This window comes from Ascidia mentula, chromosome 8 (assembly GCF_947561715.1).
Source record: "Ascidia mentula chromosome 8, kaAscMent1.1, whole genome shotgun sequence".
NCBI classification, from domain to species: domain Eukaryota; kingdom Metazoa; phylum Chordata; class Ascidiacea; order Phlebobranchia; family Ascidiidae; genus Ascidia; species Ascidia mentula.
Window position 1 is genome coordinate 3,798,737 of NC_138573.1, and position 21,079 is coordinate 3,819,815.

Below are 21,079 nucleotides of genomic sequence, written 5' to 3' on the forward strand. Positions count from 1 at the left end.
ACAAAGACAGTTAGAGAACTGGTAAAAATTATATTTGTGTTTTATTTGAGTGTGTATAAAAGTGATTGCACTAGTTGCCAAAGCAAGCAGATAAATGGAAAAAATCAAAAATACTGCTGTTGAGGGAAATGCACTTTGCAAGCTAGGTAAAATGGTTAAACTTATGCAATAGAAAATGCACGATGTCACAAACAAGGTTCTGCACAGTAGAGAGCTACAGAGTTAGTCGTTGGAGCGCTTTCTCTTCTTGGAGGTTTTTCTGTTCATTGCACTCCATGTCTCGGCAGTTGAGCGGTCTTGCTTGGTCACCCCACTGAAGTCCAGTGTCCTCAGAGTGGGCAACACGGATAGAACAAACTGCCTGGATAATTTATACATTTCTGGTATGGTCAACAATCACATAGGCAAATAATTTTTTTATAGGTAATATTTGACAAGTACAACAAATTTAAACTCAATACAAATACATTCAACATTTACGAAAAGGAAAAACTTGTTATACCTGTAACCGGCCTCTGCTTCTATGGGGTTTCCATGTAGAGTGAGGTTTCGTAAATGCGGGAGAGCAGCAAGTTTTCTGACATCCTGAAGTTTCTCAATTGAGTTTCCATGCAAGTACAACACTCTGATGTTTTTGTACTTTGTTATCACCTAAGTAATACATATATATGTGGTTCTTAACCTATTATAGTGTAAGAGACAAATTTTGAGTCAGTAAAGAGATGCATAAGAACAGCATACATAATTAAAACCTTAAAAAAGAAACAATAGCCTTCAAGACAAGGTAATTTAAATGTGAAACAATTATTCTATGGATAAAACTGCAGAAAAATTTCATAATAAACTGATGGGAGGCAAAAGAATTGTGGTTGAGAATTATTGTTTTGAAACCATGCTTAGCAGCAGCCAATGTACCTCATCTATGCTGTGAACTTCATTGAAAGATATGTCCAACCAGGCGAGATCTTCTGGTTTCTGCAACATTTCTTTAAAACTCGCTTCAATGCCCTTCCAAGTGGAAATAGAATTGTTGTTCAGACGCAGAGCATTGCAGTGAAATTTCTCAGTGGTTTCTGACAAGTGTAAGTTTGGTTGATCATGCAACTTTGCTTCTTCGGCAACTTCTGCACATGAAAATGAACATTTTAAAGCAGCCAAACCAACAAGAATTCTAATTGTTATTACCTTCAAAGCTCAATAGGCATTTAAAGGACATATCAAGTGGTGGTCCATGACAAATCTCCGTAACACTTTCTTCGAATGCCCTATCTTCCCCGTTTGACCCGTTGGCCACTGACATGTCCAATTAGCTGCAAAGCATTCGAAAATTTAATAGTATTTTTGGAATTTGGTTATATAAGGTACCACTGGTAGACACTTACGATGATAAGCGGCACAGACAAACCAACATGCCTTGAAAGCTTTCCCTTACCGCCAACTTTGCAAGCTTTTGCAAAAATTAACCGGTAACCATAACAACACGCCACCATGTGATGATTAATCTATTATGATTATTGAACACTGATGTCTATGGTCACGTAGAATATGCTACCATAGTATACTCTTAGAGTATGCTATGATGCTACCTTTTTCTGTATATTGGTTTAAATATATCTAGCATGTTGTTTAAATGAGCGAATAGTGCGAATATTGTAACTTTTTTGAAAAAGAACTATGTAGTAAACATTTTGATTTTAATGTGGTAAATGTAAAACTAATTACACGTGTTAAAATGTAGAAACAGTGTCGTATATATATATTTATACACCCGATGAACCCAAAATTTACTGTTCCGCTTGATTTGAAGTCAATCATGCAAAAAGGTGATTGTTGTGCATTGTGAAAAGGATTCCAAAGGTTTGTATGTATTTATATGCTGCATCCATAGTTGAAGGCTTGCGCCCATTTACAGTTTCATGATCGATCTTATCTTGATATAAAGCACATGCAATTTATTTTAGTACAATGTTTATTCTTATTTTCAGCAACATGTCTAAACGAGCTGCTGTGAAGCTGTTAATCCAACAGTACTACTTTCAACTAATTGAAGGTTGTGGCAAAGCAGATTGTTCCAATCCGGATTGTGCATCCAACTCCTCTTTCCCGAAAATTTCCGAAAATGAAGCTGCGGCCAAGGCGATCACATTGTACACAAAGAAATCCATACTGTGTGAAAAGCATCCAAGTAAACATGCTAGAACTGAAACTGAAAAACAGGAGTCTTCAAATGTGATGGACGTTAGCGATGCTACATCAAGCAATGTAATTTTGAATTCTACTAAAGATGGGGATCCATCAGCAAGTAAGCATATTGATCATATACAAGTGCAGCCTGATTTGATTGTTGCCCATGGAAATGCTTCGATGATACATGGAGTTTTGCCATCTGGACCTGAAACAATAAACAAACAACTAAAAAATGTTTCTGTCAGCGAAAGCAATGGTAGCCGTGTGAATGAAGTACAAGAAAAGGAAAACCTTCACAATTACGGTAAGCTGTGATTAATGGCATCATATGCTATCTGGACTATGAATACAAAACACAACAAAGTAATAATATAGATACTATACTTTCATCCATCATAATCTGAAATTTTTTAGCAAGAACTAAAAATGTGTTAATTGCTACATAAAACAAGATAGAAAATTTCACAACTAATAAAAAAGCTGCATATCTGAGTATCAAAGATAAATTTTCTCAATTTAACTTGCAGAGGAGGATTATGATACGTTATACAGTTTGGAGAAACTGCTTGATCAACCAGAAAATGGAACTATGTCAAGAATTAAGAGTGCTGTGTGGAAAGTTTTTGCCAACATGGACAGCCTGAACAAGTATTTAAAGCGCCCGCAGTTGTTTTCTAATTAAAATTGAAAGAAAAATTGTTACAAATTTTCATTGTGTTAATTATGATTTTACCAGAAAGGTCATCTGTATATTTATATTATTATGCTTGACAAAATGTTATCTCTTATCATTTTGTCTTTCACAGCTTTGCTTTGCATAAAGAGAAAGTGAAATCCCAGGAGGCCAAAGATGAAGACAAAGACATTGATGAAACAAATAGCATGGATACTGATTCAGCGGACAAAGAGCCCCCAATAAACAGTAAAATTATACCATGTGTTGCTACCACCTCTACAACTGCCCTACCAGGCAACCAAAACTGTCCACCCCCTACAGTAAATATGGGATCAGTTAGGGATTTATACAAAGTATGTTCGAAACATACTGAGTTGGAAACAGTTATGTACAATGCAATTTCCTTTTTAATCGAAGACACAAGGACTCAATTAATTCGTAAAAAGGACCTCTTTAAGGACAAATCAAATTATTTAAACATGTTTGTTGTTTTAATGGAAAATCATTCTCTGCACAATCCAGAGGCTTACGCCAAGACCTTTCCATCATTTTGCAAAGTCATGTCACTTTTACCTGTCAAAGCTCAAGCCGAACTTGCTAAGTTTTGGTCAGAGTATGATGTGATACACTTTCGAAATATAGTGGAATCATTGCAGCAACTCATCACAATCAAGGTCAAGTAATATATCATATTGGCTATTAAAATATGTCAAGGTTATTTTTGAAAGAATGTGGATATTAATGCATTATCATTTATGAAACATTATTTGGTATAAAGATCAAGTATTCTTTTCAGTTTTTGCACTAGTACATTCCCCTATGTTTAATGTTGCACATTTAATCTTATTGAAAGTTTTCACAGGTCGTGACAGACTTCAGTGACGACAAAAACAAATCTGTGGAAGAGGATGACGGCATAACTTCAGCAGCTAAATGTCTCAACATTTTGTTTTATGCCTCTATCATTGGTGGTGAAATGGACAGTTGTATTGATGAGGTCGGTGCAGCTGTGGTGAAAAAATCCAGAGCCGAAGCAAAAGAAGGCAATGAAGATGACATGGATATCATAATGCATGACCCTGGTATATTGGATTTGTTTTCATGTTCAAATGGTAGAAAATGATAAACATTGGAAGTTTTAAATCCAGATTCCAATTTGGAGTTCCAATGGGAAGACAAACTAGCCAAAGAATTGAATGTTAACAGACTGGATAGTCTTGAGCCCAAAATTCCTTCGAGTGAATTTGTAAATGAAGCTTTAAATGATACGATTCAGGTACTATATAATTCCCATTTGAGTATGTATTGCATGCAATCAATTTTTTTGCGGGCTATTTAGCTGGCAAGTTTACCACTGGTCCCCAAGCCGCACTGATAAGACGTAACAGGTCAAAACAGTGGCCCTGTCTACAGCTCACTCAACTAATACTTATGTTCACAAACATTATTATTGAAATAAATATATACCGGTTATGTATTGTAAAGCAGTGTAGAAATTGTACATACGCAACATAAGCCGATTGCACGTATGTACAGGATGAGTCAAAAGTACTTTTTTTGTTGACATTAGATGGATGAGGACTATGCAAATTACAAGATAAACCAACATGGCTCAACAAAATTTTCCTTCCTTCACTACCCGTTCCTGTTAAATACAGTTAGCAAGACTGGCTGTTTATTCTATGACAATCGATTCCGTATGACAAGGTGAGGTATTTGCTAATTGCATTGTACTAAATTTAACTGTTGTATTCAAAAATAAATATTCAAGACCAAAACTCCTAAAAATACTACGCAACAGGATGACAAATTGTTTGTCTTATGAAATTTGACTACATGTGCTTGCAAATAGGTCAATGGATTTTGTATATTGAGTGATATTTTTGCAGTGAAAGAAGAAGAACTTTTTTGACCAGTTTTGTGCAAGGATCTTTAATTCACCCCTACCTAAAAATTCACGTTCGCAGAAGTCACATCATTAATGACACGCTTGTGCAGGTTGTAATCTTTTGTACTTTCCACACTTGCAACATATGAACTTAAATCAGTATATATTTTTTTATGTAACACTACAAATAAGGTTACCATTTGCATAGACCCCAAAATATGCATGCTGTTTTTGGATGCTGCATTGATTAAAATTTAGATTTTTGTCACTTGACTTTATTTTAGAGGCTGTTATTAATGACGTCAGAATGGTGACCTTTGATTCGATACATACATGATACATGATACAACCATAACTAGTGATCTGTATTTAATCTAAATATTCATGTTTATTTGGAAAAAAATAGAGCACACAAATCAAAAATAAGCACAAATGTTAGAAATAAGTACAGTATTGCAATGCTGCCTATAACTGGTAACTGGTAGACATAAAAGTGGTCAAGTAAAATGTAAATTACTTCATATGCATTTAATGATGTTATTTTCCTGCTTTCAGCTTGAACTAGCAGCAGAGGACAGTTCAAGTTTCAAGAAACAACTTTTTGTTGCATTTGATGGCGAGGAGGGTGTTGATGAGGGGGGAGTCTCAAAGGAGTTCTTTCAATTGGTTGTGGAGCAGATATTCAATCCTGACAATGGTAGGCAAGCACAACTATATATCGGACCCCCTTCTTTTGTGAAATATTTTGGTCTGTTTTGATGGCTAAACACACTCTACTGTATTTTTTTGTCGAATCCCTGTGAAAACCAGAAACTTTCATTAACGATTACCTAAAAACCACATCGTGCTTGCATTCGCCATTGTTTCTGAACTAAGAGCATTGTTACCGAACACTGGAGGCATACAAGGCCACCGCATGCAAAATAGTTTTTATTTGCATGTTTTTTTGATAACGTTAGCCCACATTTGATCCCTTTTGGTTGCAAATATATTCAAGCCCACATGTGTTCCATAGCGTTACGCGATTGAAGCCAGGAAGCCACCGTTTTAAGTGACGGATTTGTGCCAACACTGGTTTTCGTATTTCGCAATGCTCAGCCACAATTTAGCTTAGTTTACACCAGAAAATCTTAGTTTACAGCGAAATTCCCAAAAAATTCGACCCATTCCCCTTTAAAAAATCCTGGATACACCTATGTACAGGGGCGTATCCAGGAATTTTTAAAGGGGGGGGTGCAAATTTGTTTAGGGAATTCCCCGATTTTCAAGTACAAACTAAGTATAAACTATTGTGGGCGAGAATTGCAAAATACGAACGCCGGTGTTCGCGCCAATCGTCACATAAACGGTGGCTTTCTGGCTTGCGCAATTGTGTAACGCTATGGAAAGTTTAACAACTAAACTAATTGACTATCACGCAAATAAACCGCTTGTCATTACAACGTGGCCACTGAAAAACGACGTTTCGTCCATGAACTGACGAAAAATGACACTTGTTTCGTAACAATGCAACATGTTTGGTAACAATGCTCCCTGTTTGGAAACAATGGCGAATGCAACACGATGCGGTTTTTAGGTCAACGTCAAAGAAAAATTCTGGTTTTCACGCGGATTTTGACAAAAAATACAGTGGCGTTTGTTTAGTTATCAAAAAAGACCAAAATATTTCACGAAAATGGGGGGGGTCCGGACCCCTCGGACCCCCCCCCTGGATACGCCCATGCCTATGTATATATATATATGTGCCAAACAACTGACCCTTTCAAGATTTTTTTTTTAGTTTTGTTTGTATAAAGTATTTTGCCATTTTTGATTTAGGTACTGGAAACTGTTTCTTTTTTTTTGCCAAGCCAGTTGCGTCATTAACTGTAATCATAAAACTGCAAAAACATATGTAAACATCATGTGTACATTTGCAGGCATGTTTATTCTGAATAATGAAACCAACCTATTTTGGTTCAATCAACACTCGTTTGAGACGCAAGTGCAGTACAAACTTATTGGAATTGTCCTCGGACTGGCTATTTACAACAGCTGCATTTTGGACATAAATTTCCCCCATTTTGTCTACAAAAAGTTGCTGGGAAGAAAGGCAACGTTTCATGATATGTCAAATTCCCATCCGGTGAGTAGGAAGTTGTTTTGTATGCCAGCATCAACTAGCAGTTACATAAGTAAGAAAAATGCCCACCAAATGCCAACCTTAATGAGAACCACTTAAAATATTTCATGTGCATTATCTTAAACCAGTTAACAACAATGCAGTATTATTCCATGCAATGGCATGATTGGCAGAATTGCCCCACTGTGCAGGTACTTGCTTGGCGATCGCAGCTAATGTATCGCGATCATGAGGTTTGCAGGCTTGGAAAAAGTGGCTGATCCTAGGCTGCAATGCCTGGGCTACCAAGCCTGCAAACCAGTTAACAACAAGGTTTAAATTTTATGACCATTCAATCTGTTATCTAGCAATCCTACACATTAACCCCATTGTTTATACATGTTTTAAAACAAGTTTATTTACACTTTGATAGCAAAAGCATACAATAAAGTACAAAACCAAAAATAAAGTTTTTGTTTAAAGTAAATATATGCACATTTATGCCATTCATGCATAATACATAGAAAGCTCAAACATGTATTTAAACGTTTCTTGTTTACAGCTTATTTACAGGAGTTTAAATAGCCTACTGGAATATGAAGGCAATGTGGAGGAAGATATGATGATCACGTTTCAAATTGAATACAGTGATTTATTTGGTGGAAGTCTGACCCATGATTTGAAAGAAAATGCGGCAAACATTCCTGTGACAAATGAAAACCGACAAGTAAAAAAAAATTGTTGCTTTTATCTCAAACCCATTCAGGAAAATAGAAAGTTTTTTTATTGTGTACTATTAGGGTTTGAAACATTTCTGCTGTAATAATATCAGTGTGAACTGCCGCATCATTTTGCACATGTGACTAAAAAGTTTCTTTTGTCTAACCTTGGCAGGAATATGTGGATTTGTATACTGAATGGCTCCTCAATACCTCAGTGGCTGAACAATTCAATGCCTTCTTGTCCGGCTTTGACCTTGTGGTTAGGGGATCCCCCCTGAAATACTTGTTTCAATATGATGAGCTTGAACTTCTAATCAGAGGGAGTGAGGTATGTTAAATACGTTTTTCTTTTTTATCAAAAAACAATTTATGCGTTATCAATTACCATGGCACTTTTGATGGGTATTAGGGGGAAAACTTCAGTTGTTGACCAATCTTACTTAAACGTAGTCAAACTTGCAGTTGTTGACAGATCTTACTCAAACGTAGTCAAACCCTGTCGGTCACAGGACGATAATGCAGTTGTCATCAGCAACTAAAAGGTTTAGTGCTTTCAGTTCCACAGTTTGCCTGTTTTCAACATCATGAGTTTAGTTTAAGGATTTGCCTTACTCTTTCACTTCCATGAAAATGTTTCTGTTATAACCCAATCTGGTATCGAAATAATCAAATGCACAGTTTTGGATCGTATATTTTTTCTCTCCGACAAAGAAGTTCGTTGATAGACTTTGCATGGCAATTGGGGTAATGAGTTGAACAGCGCAAAATCTGCTGTGACTCGATTGACAATCGATTGATTGCGTCTTGCAGTATGCAATGTCAACCTCCAGGGTGGTTTAAACTTGACTTCAAGTCGCTACTTTACGTTGATACTGTATCACTGTCATCGGTTGTATAAAATTAAACTTGGTACGACCGCTAAGCTTCCAAGAACGAAACTATATCAAATATGAAATGCTAATGTGGTTTGGGTGGTTTTACCTTCCCGAGCAGATGTACTAAAATATGTCTGCAAGCCTGTTTTAAATTTTCGGTCTTCTAGCTGTGCGTATGTCATTTTAGATTCTTAAACTATTTAATGTGCGTATAATACAGGTCGCAAAAAGTTTTGTTTCAGTAAAAACGGGTGTTGATCCGGTTTGGTGAGTGTATTTGCTGGTGCACTAAAATGGTATTTTCTGCAACAGGATTACAACTTCCGTGAGTTAGAAAAAACTACCGAATACGACGGCGGATTTGAGGAGAACTCGCTCACCATCAAGTATTTTTGGTCGGTGGCCCACGAACTGAGCGAAGAAGATAAGCGCAAGTTGCTGCAATTTACCACTGGGAGCGATAGAGCGCCCGTCGGAGGATTGTCCAAACTTCGTTTGGTAATTATGTGGGCAAGATTGGGTTTTGCAAGAAATGTGGGATTTGTTGTTGTAAAAACAGAAGAAATGTTTTTTTTTGTGAATAATAAGAATAATATCAAAATACGACAATTTCAAAACGCCATTTTGAATTGTGGCGAGTACAACTGGGAGAAATGGACTGAACACTGTCATGTTGTTATTCTGTTTTTTTTTTACACATCACGGAGTAAACAACGTACAATTAAACGCCATTAGGCCCAATTCCTTCACTCACCCGTTATAGTTCATCGGCATATATTGTTACACAAGTTACTGTAATATACAAGTTGATACCATTTTTACGTTTTTTCGCTGCCGTATTTCATATTCACCGCTTACCCAATCTAAACCAGATTATCGCCAAGAACGGACCGGACTCTACACGGCTTCCCACCGCACATACGTGTTTCAACGTGCTGTTGTTGCCTGACTACAGGGATCTGGAGAAACTAAAAGAACGCCTTCTTAAAGCTATCAAGTACTCCAAGGGTTTTGGGATGCTTTGAAATAGCAGCGACGTTTTTCAGCATACAGAGCAACAACACCCGCAGCGGAGTTCGCTGAATATTCGTTATTTTACGTTAAAAAAACTATCAAGCTATTTAACAAAAAATCGCAACCTTAAAGTATAAGTTTTTAGTTGCACCCTGCACTGTGGTAATTAAATGTCCATTAACTTATCTGTATTTGAACAAATACACTTGGTTTTATTTTACTGGGTTTCGAAAGTTGGCCGTGCGATCTAGTGCATGGTACCTCGTCAAATATGTCTATGCACTGTTGACTAGTTGCAAGTGAACTAGCTTAACTAGATGTTAACTCCATAGTGGTTTGTTGCCCACTGCGTATGTCAAGTTCAATATGTTGCGGTATGTGGTGTTATTGTTTTTTTGCTTGTTTTGTTGCCATCCAGGCATTGTTCGTCAAATAATTAACGCCACTCGCATATGCCCGTATAAGATAGCGATTACACCGCTTGGTTTTTTGTGCGATTTGCTTGTAGTGCTGTACATAAAGCTTATATCACTCACATTTATTTGGTTTAAACTATGGGTGGCAACAACCTTGTCTGCCAATCAGGGTACGTTTGCGAAGTGTTTTAAAACTTTTGCCAAAAACAATTGTTTGGGCTTCTCCCTCATAGAAAAGCACTAATAGTTAGAGAAAGATGTCCCATTTCAGACGAGGATTTTCCATCTCTGGAAATACAAATTTGTGGTGTACAAGCCATGCACAAAATCACAAAGATAGATGCCGAAGCCATGTGTAGTGTTTGCGAGGAACGAGGTCAATGTCTACTTCATAATATATGACTCTTTTCATAGCAGACGCAAATGTTTCCAAGTTTGTTCGAGGGATGTTGGAAGAAAAGAATGTGCTAGGACACATGGCCGGTCGCAGAAAATGGCTGGAGTAAAAATCCCAGCTTAGGTTGGTTGCCTCGAACGGAGGCAACACAATTGAGTAGGCATTGGGATGTTAAACATGATTTCAACTAACATACTTTTCCAAGCTTGTCATGTTGCAGCACATTTTGGTATTTCAATCCCCCTGCTGAAGGCTAAAATTGCTTGAAATCAGTTTGAAATCATGCGTGACGAACAAAGCAAAAGGAATCTGGAAAGACTCGAATTCAGGAACCAATGCGTTGGGTTCACGCAGAAATTAAATTAACTCTTTCGCTTAACGGAACCTTTTCCAGGTAGCAAGTATATGTTTGTGACTTAAAGTATTTGTTTTTATCCGATTTGTAGGTTTTCGTGTTGTCCTGGCACTTACCTTGTTGTTTGAAATCAAATATATACGGGATTACCGGAATACCGTTACATTTACATATAATGTGTAGCCTACCTAATACCTGGACAACCTCAGCCCCAATTTTTTTTTCTACAATAGAATATAACTTTTGGTTATGTGACTATTATATGATATCATGTAGTTCTTCTTATGTTTACTTTAGCCTATGTTAATTTCAAATTTCGTTCAACTGCCAGTCCAAAAATATACAATAGGCCTTAATTTTTATTTGGCCTTGTGGCAAGAGATGTTGTGATCAAGGAAATATACATAATTAATTTTTTCAATAAATTCAAATGGCCAAAGTTAAAAGCAACTGCGATACAAAACTGACAAGTGGTGATAAGCAATTTTGTGATGGATGTATGGTAAATATGCTCATTGAAAAACATGTAATTTTGTTGGGATTGTTTTCAATGAATTTAGGTCAGACAGATGGTGCGTTGACGTTTTCTTATATTTAATGTACTGGTTTATTTTTTCTGTATGGAAACAGATGACTCTTTTCTTTCAAAACACGACATTGTTTTTTATCCGGAATATGCTGTGAAACAATGATCTGTCACAGGCTGAACACTGATAACTATGGATATAGTTAGATTACTATGACTGTATTAAAAAAACAGCTGCATAGACATCAACTGCCTTTACATATTTGACTGGTCAGATAATAAAGTGCCGAGTCATAATGATGCAACATGTATTCTGTCTGTTTTGGTCCTTAAGATCTTAATTTCGATCAGACATACTGTTTTTTATCAGTCAAATGAAGTTATTGGTTGTTAGCAGTTGCTGTTGTGAACCTGTAAATTATCATATACAAATGGTACATAGATTTAAAACCACGTTGAAGAATGAAGTTAGCTAGGTATGCACACGTTCAACCTTATGTATTGTTGTGTTCGGGGATGACTTGACGCTTGTTTCCCTCCCCTGACATGGCTTCCGTGTTATTGTTTGTCTATTCACATGTGTGTTCCTTTTAATTGTCTTTCACCCAACTGTGACCTAAGTACAGGCAGTGTTGTTTAGTGTATGTGAGGTTGCCGTGCTTTGGTGTGTGTATGTATGCTGATGGTAGGATAAACATGTCAATTTACCCTAAGTAAACAGTTGATGCCTGAGAATGTTGGGTTTTCATATTTGCCATAAGTTTTCATATTTGTGGTTCGTGTGCCAGTGCAGTGCAATATGCCTTCAATGCCTGTATCGTCGACAGCTAGCCACAGTTTACCGATAAGTAGCAGAAATAATATTAAAACTACTGCTTCATGTGATGCTGCCAAGGTATCTTGCCTGAATCATTTTCTACAGCAGCAACTGCTGCAAGAGAGAGAAATTCGAATAACAGGAACCAAGTCGGCCAAACATTGGCCTATGCGGGCAATTCACCTTGGGTACGCCAACAAGTTTCACAAAGTAACTGGAATCACAGCCACCAAAGCTAACCTATACCTAAGGAAGCCAACTCAAAGATCACTAAGTTTCAATCATATTAGACAACCACCAACTAGTCCAAAAGAAGATCACAAAGATAAATTTTATTCAAGAAGGTATAGCCTGCCTATCTATACAAGCATACAGACTGTGTACAGTGAAAGACTTCACATTAAAGTTAAATTTTCATCCAGTTTTGGTTCTTATACAAAAATGGGCCAAACTTTGTCAGAACCGGTGACCAAGAAGGAAACCACAAGCGATGAAAACCACACTCTCAAAGTTGGTGCTTCCTGCATGCAGGGATGGAGAATTAGTATCTTTTATCACTTGCATTGCTTAACAAAACATACAGCTAGCATGGGAATTTAAAGTATATGAATACGGTTTTTTTAAACGTTATATAAAATAACATTTTTGTAAACTAAGGTATGTATGGGTTTGCAATTGTCTCCTTAACCTTTGTTAAAAAAAGCTATGGAGGATGAACATGTTCACAAACTCTGTTTGAATGATGAAAAAGACTCACATTTCTTTGCGGTGTTCGATGGTCATGGTGGGCAGGCAACTGCACAGTTTTCTGCCAAACACCTTGATAACTGTATTGTCAACCATTCTGGATATAGTAAGTTTCTATTTCATGTGTAAAACATTCCCTTAATTTTTTTGGTTTAGCCCTTGCCAATGTTCAAGCCTCTGTCATGTGCTATTGTAAGTTGTAATGGGTTATGCTGCTAACTTGTACCCTCCTGTGTTTAAGGGTCTGGTGAAATTGTAGCTGCCTGCAAAGGTGGTTTTCTGGCAGCCGATGACCTACTGTACAAGGAGTCACTCGGCAAAGAAGACTCTTCAGGAAGCACTGCTGTGTCTGTACTCATTAAAGGAAACAAACTATATTGTGTAAGTACTAATATTTTGTCATGGTAATTCCCTTTAATTAGGCTGTAACTACTGTGTTGTTATGCCCTTGAAGACAAATCCCTGTTGTGCAAGAAGTAAAATTGTTTTATTTACATTTAAAAGTGCGAAATAATTTGAAATTTGTTTCAACACAAATGAACCTTGGTATTTTTGTGGCAAACTCCAGCTAGATAATAAAGACGGCTGAATATCCGTTGGTTCTCGGTAAGATCTGGTGTCAGACAAAGACAATAGGCTTTACCCCATTTCAGATATGTGAGTTTCAAGTTTCAGTGGTAATTGGATGATACAAAATTTTGAAGTAACCGGTGTTTCGTGCAGCAGCACACGACCAACGCTAGGTTGTGCCTCTTCATACTCCCCTGGTGGCCTTTTCCTTTGTTTCAAAGTATTTTTTGCACATAAAAATAGTTTCATTTATGTTTCTGGACTTTTTATGCTGCAGTGCTGTTTTTGTGCGAAGAAAAAAGATTGGATAGAAGCACTGTGATGTTATTCGGTATTACATAAATTATACACTTTTTGCATTGTGTAAACACACGCACATCTCTTTGTGCTGATTTGATTCTCCCAGAGTCGGTGGAAACACAAAGCTCATTGAATACAGACAATAGGATGTCATGAAGGGGTTTGGTAGAGCAAATATTAGTTGCTGTGTTTGTTGTGATGGGAGTTGGTCATGTTGTCCCTTTTGTCTCTGGTTGTTCTGTTCAAAGCATCGGGCATTACAAAAATTGATCTTTAAATGAATGAATGTTGCCTTTTTGTTTAGTTTATTTTTGAAGTGAATGCATTAAATAAAGGAAAGTTTTTGTTCTAAAAAAGTTTTATGCTATGTGGTGTAATTGCGTAAAAATGGGTTTTTCTTCTTGTTCAGTTTTTCTGTGTTATTATAAACGAAAGTGATTTTTACCTATCCACTGCATTTCACACAACCCTTTAAAATTAAATTCCTCTGTTTATGAAAGTCGGTTGCACAAAGATGTGTTGTGTGTTTAATCCCCATTTTTATTTTATTAGGCAAATGCAGGTGACTCGAGGGCTGTGGCAAGTGTTCGTGGTCATGCTCAACTTTTGTCGTTCGATCACAAACCTAACCATGAACGTGAAATGCAGAGAATTAACGCTGCAGGTGGTTTTGTTGAGTTCAATCGCGTTAATGGAAATCTTGCTTTGTCTCGTGCACTTGGAGACTTTGTTTTTAAGAAAAACGACCACTTAAACCCGGAGGAACAAATTGTAACAGGTGAATTGAAACTTGTTTCTGTTGTGTGTGGACCAACGCAAAACAACCAGATGTATGGTTCCACTTTAAACACATGGTTTCATCAAGTCAGCTGTGAAAAATGCTATAAACCTGATGGACAAACCTATAATTCATGCAACAATTAATTTTCGACTTCCACATATATATATTTGACAGTGCTTTTGATAAACTGTGACCCAAACAATTTATTAATCACCATTTGAACATTTCTGTTCCTGATGCTGTCAAATAATAGACAATGATTGGTTAAAACTTGTTTCTGTTGTGTTAGTGTCATGTATATTTTTGGCTGGGGACTGTGGAATTTCACCTGAAAAATACAACAGATATACAAAAAAGGAACGTAAAAAAACTAGTCTTTCATTATTTTCCACTGTCAACGAGCCTGAAGTCCTTGAAAGTTGCCATATATATGGCCTTAACATGAGTTTTTGTTTTAGTCGACCCTGATGTGATATGCAAAGATATTACCAAAGATCATGAGTTCATAGTGCTGGCATGTGATGGAATTTGGGATGTTCTGTCCAATAAAGATGCCATTGAATTTGTACGAGAAAAACTGGCGCAGAAAATGGAACCAGAAATGGTTTGTTGTAAATGTTAAATGTTCAACATGTTACAATGTGGTGGCTTAGGCCTTCAAGTGCCTCAATAAAATAGTTACATGGTTTTTACATGTTAAAGAACATGAGTTACTACATGCAAATCAAGTTTGTGAAACATAGGTTGTGTAAGAAAAAAGTGTTACTTTGCACTGAACAAGCATTCTTAACAAACCTGTTTACAAGTAATTCAACAAATACTCTGTTGCAAAAAGGTCACTCTAATCCCAGTGTTTTTCAAACCTTGTTGTCTACAACTACTTGCCAAGGTAGTTCATTAGTTATTAGTTTTTCACAATTTTTTCGTTTTGTATTTGTTCTCATATGTTTGTTGACCAAGGACTAGGTATGTGTTCAACAGTTTCTGTCTAAATTTGTATTGTAGCTCATGGAATAAACCTACTTTGGGAATTAATGTTCTTAATTTCTGTCAGGTCTCAAACAATTTTCCGTTTTTATAGATATGTGAAGAGCTCATGGACAAATGCCTTGCGAGTGAATGTGCAATGGGTGGTGTAGGCTGTGACAACATGACAGTTATCATCGTTGCTCTAAAGCAGAACGGCTCCTTTGATGAACTGTGCAAAAAGTGCTCTATGCCTAAACGTGACCCTATCCCTCCATCTTGTTTGTTGGCTTCCTACCCTGACTATGTCAAGGGTGGCATTAGCTGTCTTTAAAAAGTCCAGACCCCTCTGCAATCCATATGTCCACTCCTAGCCATGTAAAAGCTACCTTTGTAACGTTAAACGACTACGCACATGACAAGGATGCACAGAGGTGGAAATCTTCCTGTTTAGTTGGTGTTTGTTAAAACAGAGTTTGATTGTAGGTTTTGATACCAGCAATTTCTTAGCACAAGGTGCCTAAAAAAAATTGTCAAGCATTTGAAAAACTAATATTTTCATATGGTCGATGGGTGTTGGAATTACGTTTTGAAATGCTATACCACGTATCTGCTCAAAAACTAAGTCCAATATGAAGCTAGGTGTTTAAAATAAATATCAGCCAAGCTCTAAATGAGTGCCTTTGCATAATATAACTGTGGAACTAGTAACTACTATTTAATATCTCGTGAAAGTTCATTCCTAAATGTTAATTGTGCATGCAGATGTAGCAATGTGTCCCATTCAGTGCTGTAAGAGGTTTACTATTTTTGTTGTGTTCTTTCATTTGCTGCTTTAGGCATTAATTTTCCCCACTTTTTGTGTTAAGCAAAACCCCTGAGTTTGTTTGAGCTGGTTTGGTTTTACCGTGTTGATTTTGAGCACTTCTCAAACACAGTGACTTCATTTTTCACCACTGTCTGGTGTTCAGATATTTTCATTCTTAGGTTCTAAGTGGCCCTGCACAGGCTGTACTCTACCCCCCTAGTATCTGGCACTAATCACTGTGAATAGTGACTGCAAATATGTACATAGTGCAGCAATGGCCATACAAAAGAGATTCTTCAAACAATGTGGCATGCATTCAGTAACTCTTGCCGAACTTTACTTGTTGACAAATGACATTTGTGCACCACTGCTGTCATTACATGGCACCTCGTTAAATGTTTAACAGCAAACACTCTATTTGCATTGCCCAACACTGGCAGAATGAATAAGCATTTGCTTTTACCTCCTAATTAGTGGCAGTGTGGTTGAATCAATATGCTAAAAAAGCTTAAAATGTACTTTTGAATGTCAAATTTGTTACCTTGCGAACATTTTGTGTGCTATGTGTAGAGACAAACTTGCGATCAAGGCAATGAATTTGCATAAACATGCCTCACACCAACCCATGCCTAAGGTGTCACATGCTGAGGTACAAACTGGTGCTCCACAGACACTGTTACTATGTGCATTTAGTTTCGATCGAGCACTTACAATTTGCCTTGTCGCAGTGCAAGCATCTTTGTCAGTGGTCGACTGTGAAAATAAGAGCGTATTTTCGTTTTCCCTAAATAAGTTTGCGCGTTTGCATGCAGTTCATCATTTACATTTGGAATTGTCAAATATTTCATTTTCCACTAAAATTCACTAAATGTTTTTTAAACCATAAGAAAACTTGTGCGGTTGCATTGTTCCTTCTATTCCAAACAACATGATGTATGTTTCCACTTTTAACACACAGTTTCATCAAGTCTGCTATGATTAATGCTGTAAACCTGATGGATAAATCTGTAATAGATGTAACAATTGAATTTTCAACCTTCACATACATATAATTGACAGTGCTTTTGATATACTGTGACCCGAACAATTTCTTGATTGCCGTTTGAACATTGTGTTTCTGATGCTGTCAAATAATACACAATGGTTGGTGACTGTCTGAAGTTCAGTAGCATCAGCTGCTTTTTCAGTGTTCTCTATAACCTGTCCTTCCCTAGACCCCTAACCTATTTAAATGTCCTTACGGCTGTCCCTTGTATTCCACCTAATAAACATTTTGGTTGAACTGTGTGTATTTATTTTATAATGCACAGCCAGGATATTTGTGTATAGCCCATTCATCACAGGCATACAACTCATCAGAAGAGTTATAACAATACCTATTGGGTATAAATGACCCAGTAAAAAGTACATTTAACTAGCAACAGATTTATCTTGTTGAGCAGCTGGACGCTCTGGTACATTTAGGCGTAAAAACAAAGGCTTTTTGTTAGTACCGAAAGGCCTTCCAGCATTTTCATCTTTTTTGCCATTCAAGGCAGGAAAACTATTTAGTGCATTCTCCCACTGTCTGCTACCATGTGATACACCAAGCTTGTTAAGAGACTCCTCTGCCAGCTTTGGAATAATAGGTTGCAATAAGATACAACAAACCCGAATGGCTTCACAACAGCAATAAAGTACAGTATCAATGAAAGCCAACTGTTGTGGATCTGACCTATCCAGTTTAAACAGTTTATATACAGTAAGAACAATATTCACCCCTTGAACAACATGTATAATTTGTGCTATCGCCCTGTAAAACATAAAATTATCAAAGTCTTTTTGAATGTAGTGTGGGAGGTTTTTTACACTTTTTATAAGACTCTCAATGTCTTTGCCGATAGAGTACTGTTCAGTAATTGATGAATCTTTACTGTCTGCTTTCAGTGCAGGGTTTGGGTACACTTTTCGTGGGGCCATTTTTTTAGACATTATTCTGTGTAAGCAGTTCCCGAGATCATTTGCAAGGTCTGTGTTGAGACCAGTGCACAGTAACCATTCTGAAAAGTTGCAATCCTCTCCTATTACACCTTGTCGCAGTAAGAAGTAGCGAAGTCCTTCTGGGGTAACAGATTTAGCCATTTCAAATGGATCCACCACATTTCCTTTACTTTTTGACATTTTGCTGTTATCGTACAACCAGTGGGAATGCACAACAATCTGTCTCGGAAGTTCGAGTCCAGCAGCCAATAGAAATGCAGGCCAATATACTGCATGAAATCGTAAAATGTCTTGACCAACAACATGCACATCTGCTGGCCACATATCTTTGAACCTGTTCCCTTTCATGTCTGGGTACCCTGCTGAAGTGAGGTAGTTTACTAGAGCATCAAACCAAACATAGACTCGGTGAGTGTCATCGCCTGGAACTGGAATCCCCCAGGAAACTTTGCTTTCATGTCTGGAAATGGACAAGTCTTCTAGTGTTTGATCAAGATCTTGTAGCAATATGTTTCTAAATTTAACTGGATGAATAGAACTTTTGTTTGAAAGCACCCAATCCCTGATGGGTTCTTGAAACTCAGAGAGCTTAAACATGTAGTTTTCCTCTTCCATCCATTCAAGGCGATGGCCAGATTCCTTTGAAATTCTGTATATTTCACCAGTAATTTTGTCTGTTTCTGTAGCTATCCTGGCTTCAGAGACAAATGCCTCATCAGGTATTGAGTACCACCCCTTATAAACTCCTGCAAGAGTAAATATGTGATTAAAATATTTATTATGTTTTCAAGTCCACATGAAAGCAACTAAAATGTTGATAAGATTTTTAATACCTTTATATATAAACCCATTTCTCTCAACAGTTTGCCAGAAATGTTGTACAGCATCATAGTGTCGCGCTTCCGTCGTTCTGACAAAGTCAAACACATCGACACCAAATTCTTCTGCCATATTTTTAAACCTGACATAAAACAAAGAGTTGATCATATAAAAGACAGCATGAATTAAAAACGAAATTAAATCCCAATGTAAAAAAAACACTTGCCTTGCAGAAACAGCATTGCAGAACTCAATAGTCTCCATTTCCTTAGCAACAGCAGCCTTTTTAACTTTCAGTCCATGTTCATCAGTTCCGGTGACTAGTTTGGAGCCACTGTACTGATCATGTCCAAGCTTTAATTTTTGCCATCGACAGGAAGTATCAGCAAGAACAGTTGTGTAAAGATGTCCAATGTGAGGCACAGAGTTTACATAATATATTGGAGTGGTGATATAGTAGCTTTTACTTCGAACCAACACAGAGGTCCAAACTACGTGTTTGCAAAGAATTTGGTTGAAATTAATCAAGACTTTATTTAAGTTTGCACAAATCATCACCACAAAATAGAGAAACCGCTTTCTGTGAATATAACATATGTTTGCAAATTATGAAAATAATATTCATGGTATTTTTATGCATTCAATTATATCTTTTTATTTAAAATTTGCTACAAAACTTCAAACATATTAAATAAAATGATTGCATAAAGGCGGTTTGTTATGCTGGTCACGTCGTAACTATTTCGGGAAAGCACCAATTTAACAACCGTTAAACTCTTTAGAATAAACATTTATATACGATTGGTTCCCAGACAGTGACACGTACAATTGGCGAAAGTCTACCTGGTGACATGCAAGAAGCTAACGTTGATAAAATACGGCAAAAAACAACAGTAGTTAATTAGAGTTGTAGCATCTGCAAGTGACATGCCGTAATTGTTGACATTCTCAGATTCGGTGACACGTGCCACACGGTAGTACATGTCAACAATGCGGTAACAGTTTGCTGATTCTCATTACAAATAACATGGCAGTTGATTGCATTACTAGTGTCGAATGTCTATTGAAATATGAAATTAGGCAACAAAACATGGCATTTTGTTTTCATGTTTGTTTTGCATGTGTGCTGCATATAGTGTAAAAAAAATGTTGAAAGTTTTTTTGTCATAAATTTTATGTTACAGGTTTTCCCTATGAATATGGAATTTGAAATCTCAACCACTTGGGATGGAGACAAAGTTAAGCATGACCCAGTGAATATGCACTTGGAAGAATGCACTGCTGGCATAAGATTGAATATAAAGGCCCCATATTTTGATGACCCAGCTCCATCTGGCAATCCTGGAGAGCCACAATGGTTGTTGTGGGAATATGAAGGTAATGTCCATGTTGTATGTAAATAGTTTGAAATGCACCCTTGTTCTCCTTTCAGTTGTTGAGCTCTTTTTTCTGAACTCAAAGAGTGGTGAATACCTTGAACTGGAGTATGGTCCGTAAGTACTAAAATCATTGCATAACATAAAATCTTTGTTGGTTACTCTTCATGTATTTTGTGCTATACACAGACACGGCCAACACCTTGGTCTTATTTTCAAGAAATGGAGAGATTTCTGGAAGAAAAACTTACCACTTGATTTCACTTCAAACATTGACAAGAATGAAGGCAGATGGTCGGGATCCGCCCTAATTCCATGGGATTATCTGCCCCAGGGTGTTGATAAATACAATGCTTATGCCATACATGGTGTTGGAGATAGTCGACAGTACCAAGCATTGTTTCCTGTGCCTAAGGGAAGATTTGCTGAGCCTGATTTGTAAGTATGGTTCACAAATGATGTATATATATTCCGAGGGTGTTTGTACAAAAATGATTCGCTAAATGCCATATTTCGTACTGCAGGTTTTCAGCAAACATAAGTAAAATTAGACGTTATTTATAATTGTTGCAGTCATAAACTTGAATATTTTGGGGATATTAACCCAAAAGAAGAATTCCCAGGAGGGTTGTGGACAAAGTCAACGACCTCTATATGGAACTATGAAGCATAGATGCTTTTGTTAATGTGCACTTTTATGATTTCTGCCAAATTTGAGCCTTTATGATTAGTTGCTGCAGCTCATCAAGTTTGTGTTG

The 21,079-nt window shown here is 37.0% G+C and overlaps 5 protein-coding genes across 7 annotated transcripts; 3 read left to right on the forward strand and 2 right to left on the reverse strand.

Annotated features, from left to right (window-relative positions):
- Nucleotides 1-22: 22 nt before the first annotated feature.
- LOC145910994 (leucine-rich repeat-containing protein 51-like) lies at nucleotides 23-1,451 on the reverse strand. Its single transcript, XM_082998222.1, has 5 exons — nucleotides 1,383-1,451; nucleotides 1,186-1,310; nucleotides 916-1,124; nucleotides 503-651; nucleotides 23-361 (listed from the first exon to the last, which is right to left on the reverse strand). The coding sequence occupies exons 2-5, from the start codon at nucleotides 1,298-1,300 to the stop codon at nucleotides 223-225; spliced, it is 612 nt and encodes a 203-aa protein (XP_082854348.1). The 5' UTR covers nucleotides 1,301-1,310; nucleotides 1,383-1,451; the 3' UTR covers nucleotides 23-222.
- A 374-nt stretch (nucleotides 1,452-1,825) lies between these two features.
- Nucleotides 1,826-10,000, forward strand: LOC145912486 (ubiquitin-protein ligase E3A-like). Its single transcript, XM_082999963.1, has 14 exons — nucleotides 1,826-1,857; nucleotides 1,986-2,491; nucleotides 2,715-2,835; nucleotides 2,994-3,537; nucleotides 3,726-3,945; nucleotides 4,012-4,139; nucleotides 4,434-4,570; nucleotides 4,753-4,861; nucleotides 5,307-5,448; nucleotides 6,671-6,876; nucleotides 7,415-7,579; nucleotides 7,747-7,902; nucleotides 8,762-8,947; nucleotides 9,322-10,000. The coding sequence occupies exons 2-14, from the start codon at nucleotides 1,990-1,992 to the stop codon at nucleotides 9,472-9,474; spliced, it is 2,769 nt and encodes a 922-aa protein (XP_082856089.1). The 5' UTR covers nucleotides 1,826-1,857; nucleotides 1,986-1,989; the 3' UTR covers nucleotides 9,475-10,000.
- Nucleotides 10,001-10,666: 666 nt separating this feature from the next.
- Nucleotides 10,667-17,421, forward strand: LOC145911119 (putative protein phosphatase 2C T23F11.1). Of its 2 annotated transcripts, XM_082998367.1 has the most exons (7): nucleotides 10,667-12,318; nucleotides 12,397-12,518; nucleotides 12,678-12,827; nucleotides 12,963-13,102; nucleotides 14,144-14,369; nucleotides 14,831-14,976; nucleotides 15,454-17,421. In XM_082998367.1, the coding sequence occupies exons 1-7, from the start codon at nucleotides 11,957-11,959 to the stop codon at nucleotides 15,670-15,672; spliced, it is 1,365 nt and encodes a 454-aa protein (XP_082854493.1). In that variant the 5' UTR covers nucleotides 10,667-11,956; the 3' UTR covers nucleotides 15,673-17,421. The 2 variants fall into 2 exon arrangements, with proteins under 2 accessions (XP_082854493.1, XP_082854492.1); XM_082998366.1 differs by having other exon boundaries at nucleotides 10,667-12,518.
- A 5-nt stretch (nucleotides 17,422-17,426) lies between these two features.
- Nucleotides 17,427-19,516, reverse strand: LOC145911118 (methionine--tRNA ligase, mitochondrial-like). The gene is made up of 3 exons (XM_082998365.1): nucleotides 19,172-19,516; nucleotides 18,960-19,087; nucleotides 17,427-18,872 (listed from the first exon to the last, which is right to left on the reverse strand). Exons 1-3 carry the CDS (start codon nucleotides 19,498-19,500, stop codon nucleotides 17,557-17,559), a joined length of 1,773 nt encoding a protein of 590 aa, XP_082854491.1. The 5' UTR covers nucleotides 19,501-19,516; the 3' UTR covers nucleotides 17,427-17,556.
- A 300-nt stretch (nucleotides 19,517-19,816) lies between these two features.
- Nucleotides 19,817-21,030, forward strand: LOC145911506 (UPF0462 protein C4orf33 homolog). Of its 2 annotated transcripts, XM_082998883.1 has the most exons (5): nucleotides 19,817-19,919; nucleotides 20,130-20,322; nucleotides 20,378-20,438; nucleotides 20,511-20,759; nucleotides 20,895-21,030. In XM_082998883.1, exons 2-5 carry the CDS (start codon nucleotides 20,139-20,141, stop codon nucleotides 20,992-20,994), a joined length of 594 nt encoding a protein of 197 aa, XP_082855009.1. In that variant the 5' UTR covers nucleotides 19,817-19,919; nucleotides 20,130-20,138; the 3' UTR covers nucleotides 20,995-21,030. The 2 variants fall into 2 exon arrangements, with proteins under 2 accessions (XP_082855009.1, XP_082855008.1); XM_082998882.1 differs by lacking the exon at nucleotides 19,817-19,919 and having other exon boundaries at nucleotides 19,935-20,322.
- Nucleotides 21,031-21,079: the final 49 nt, after the last annotated feature.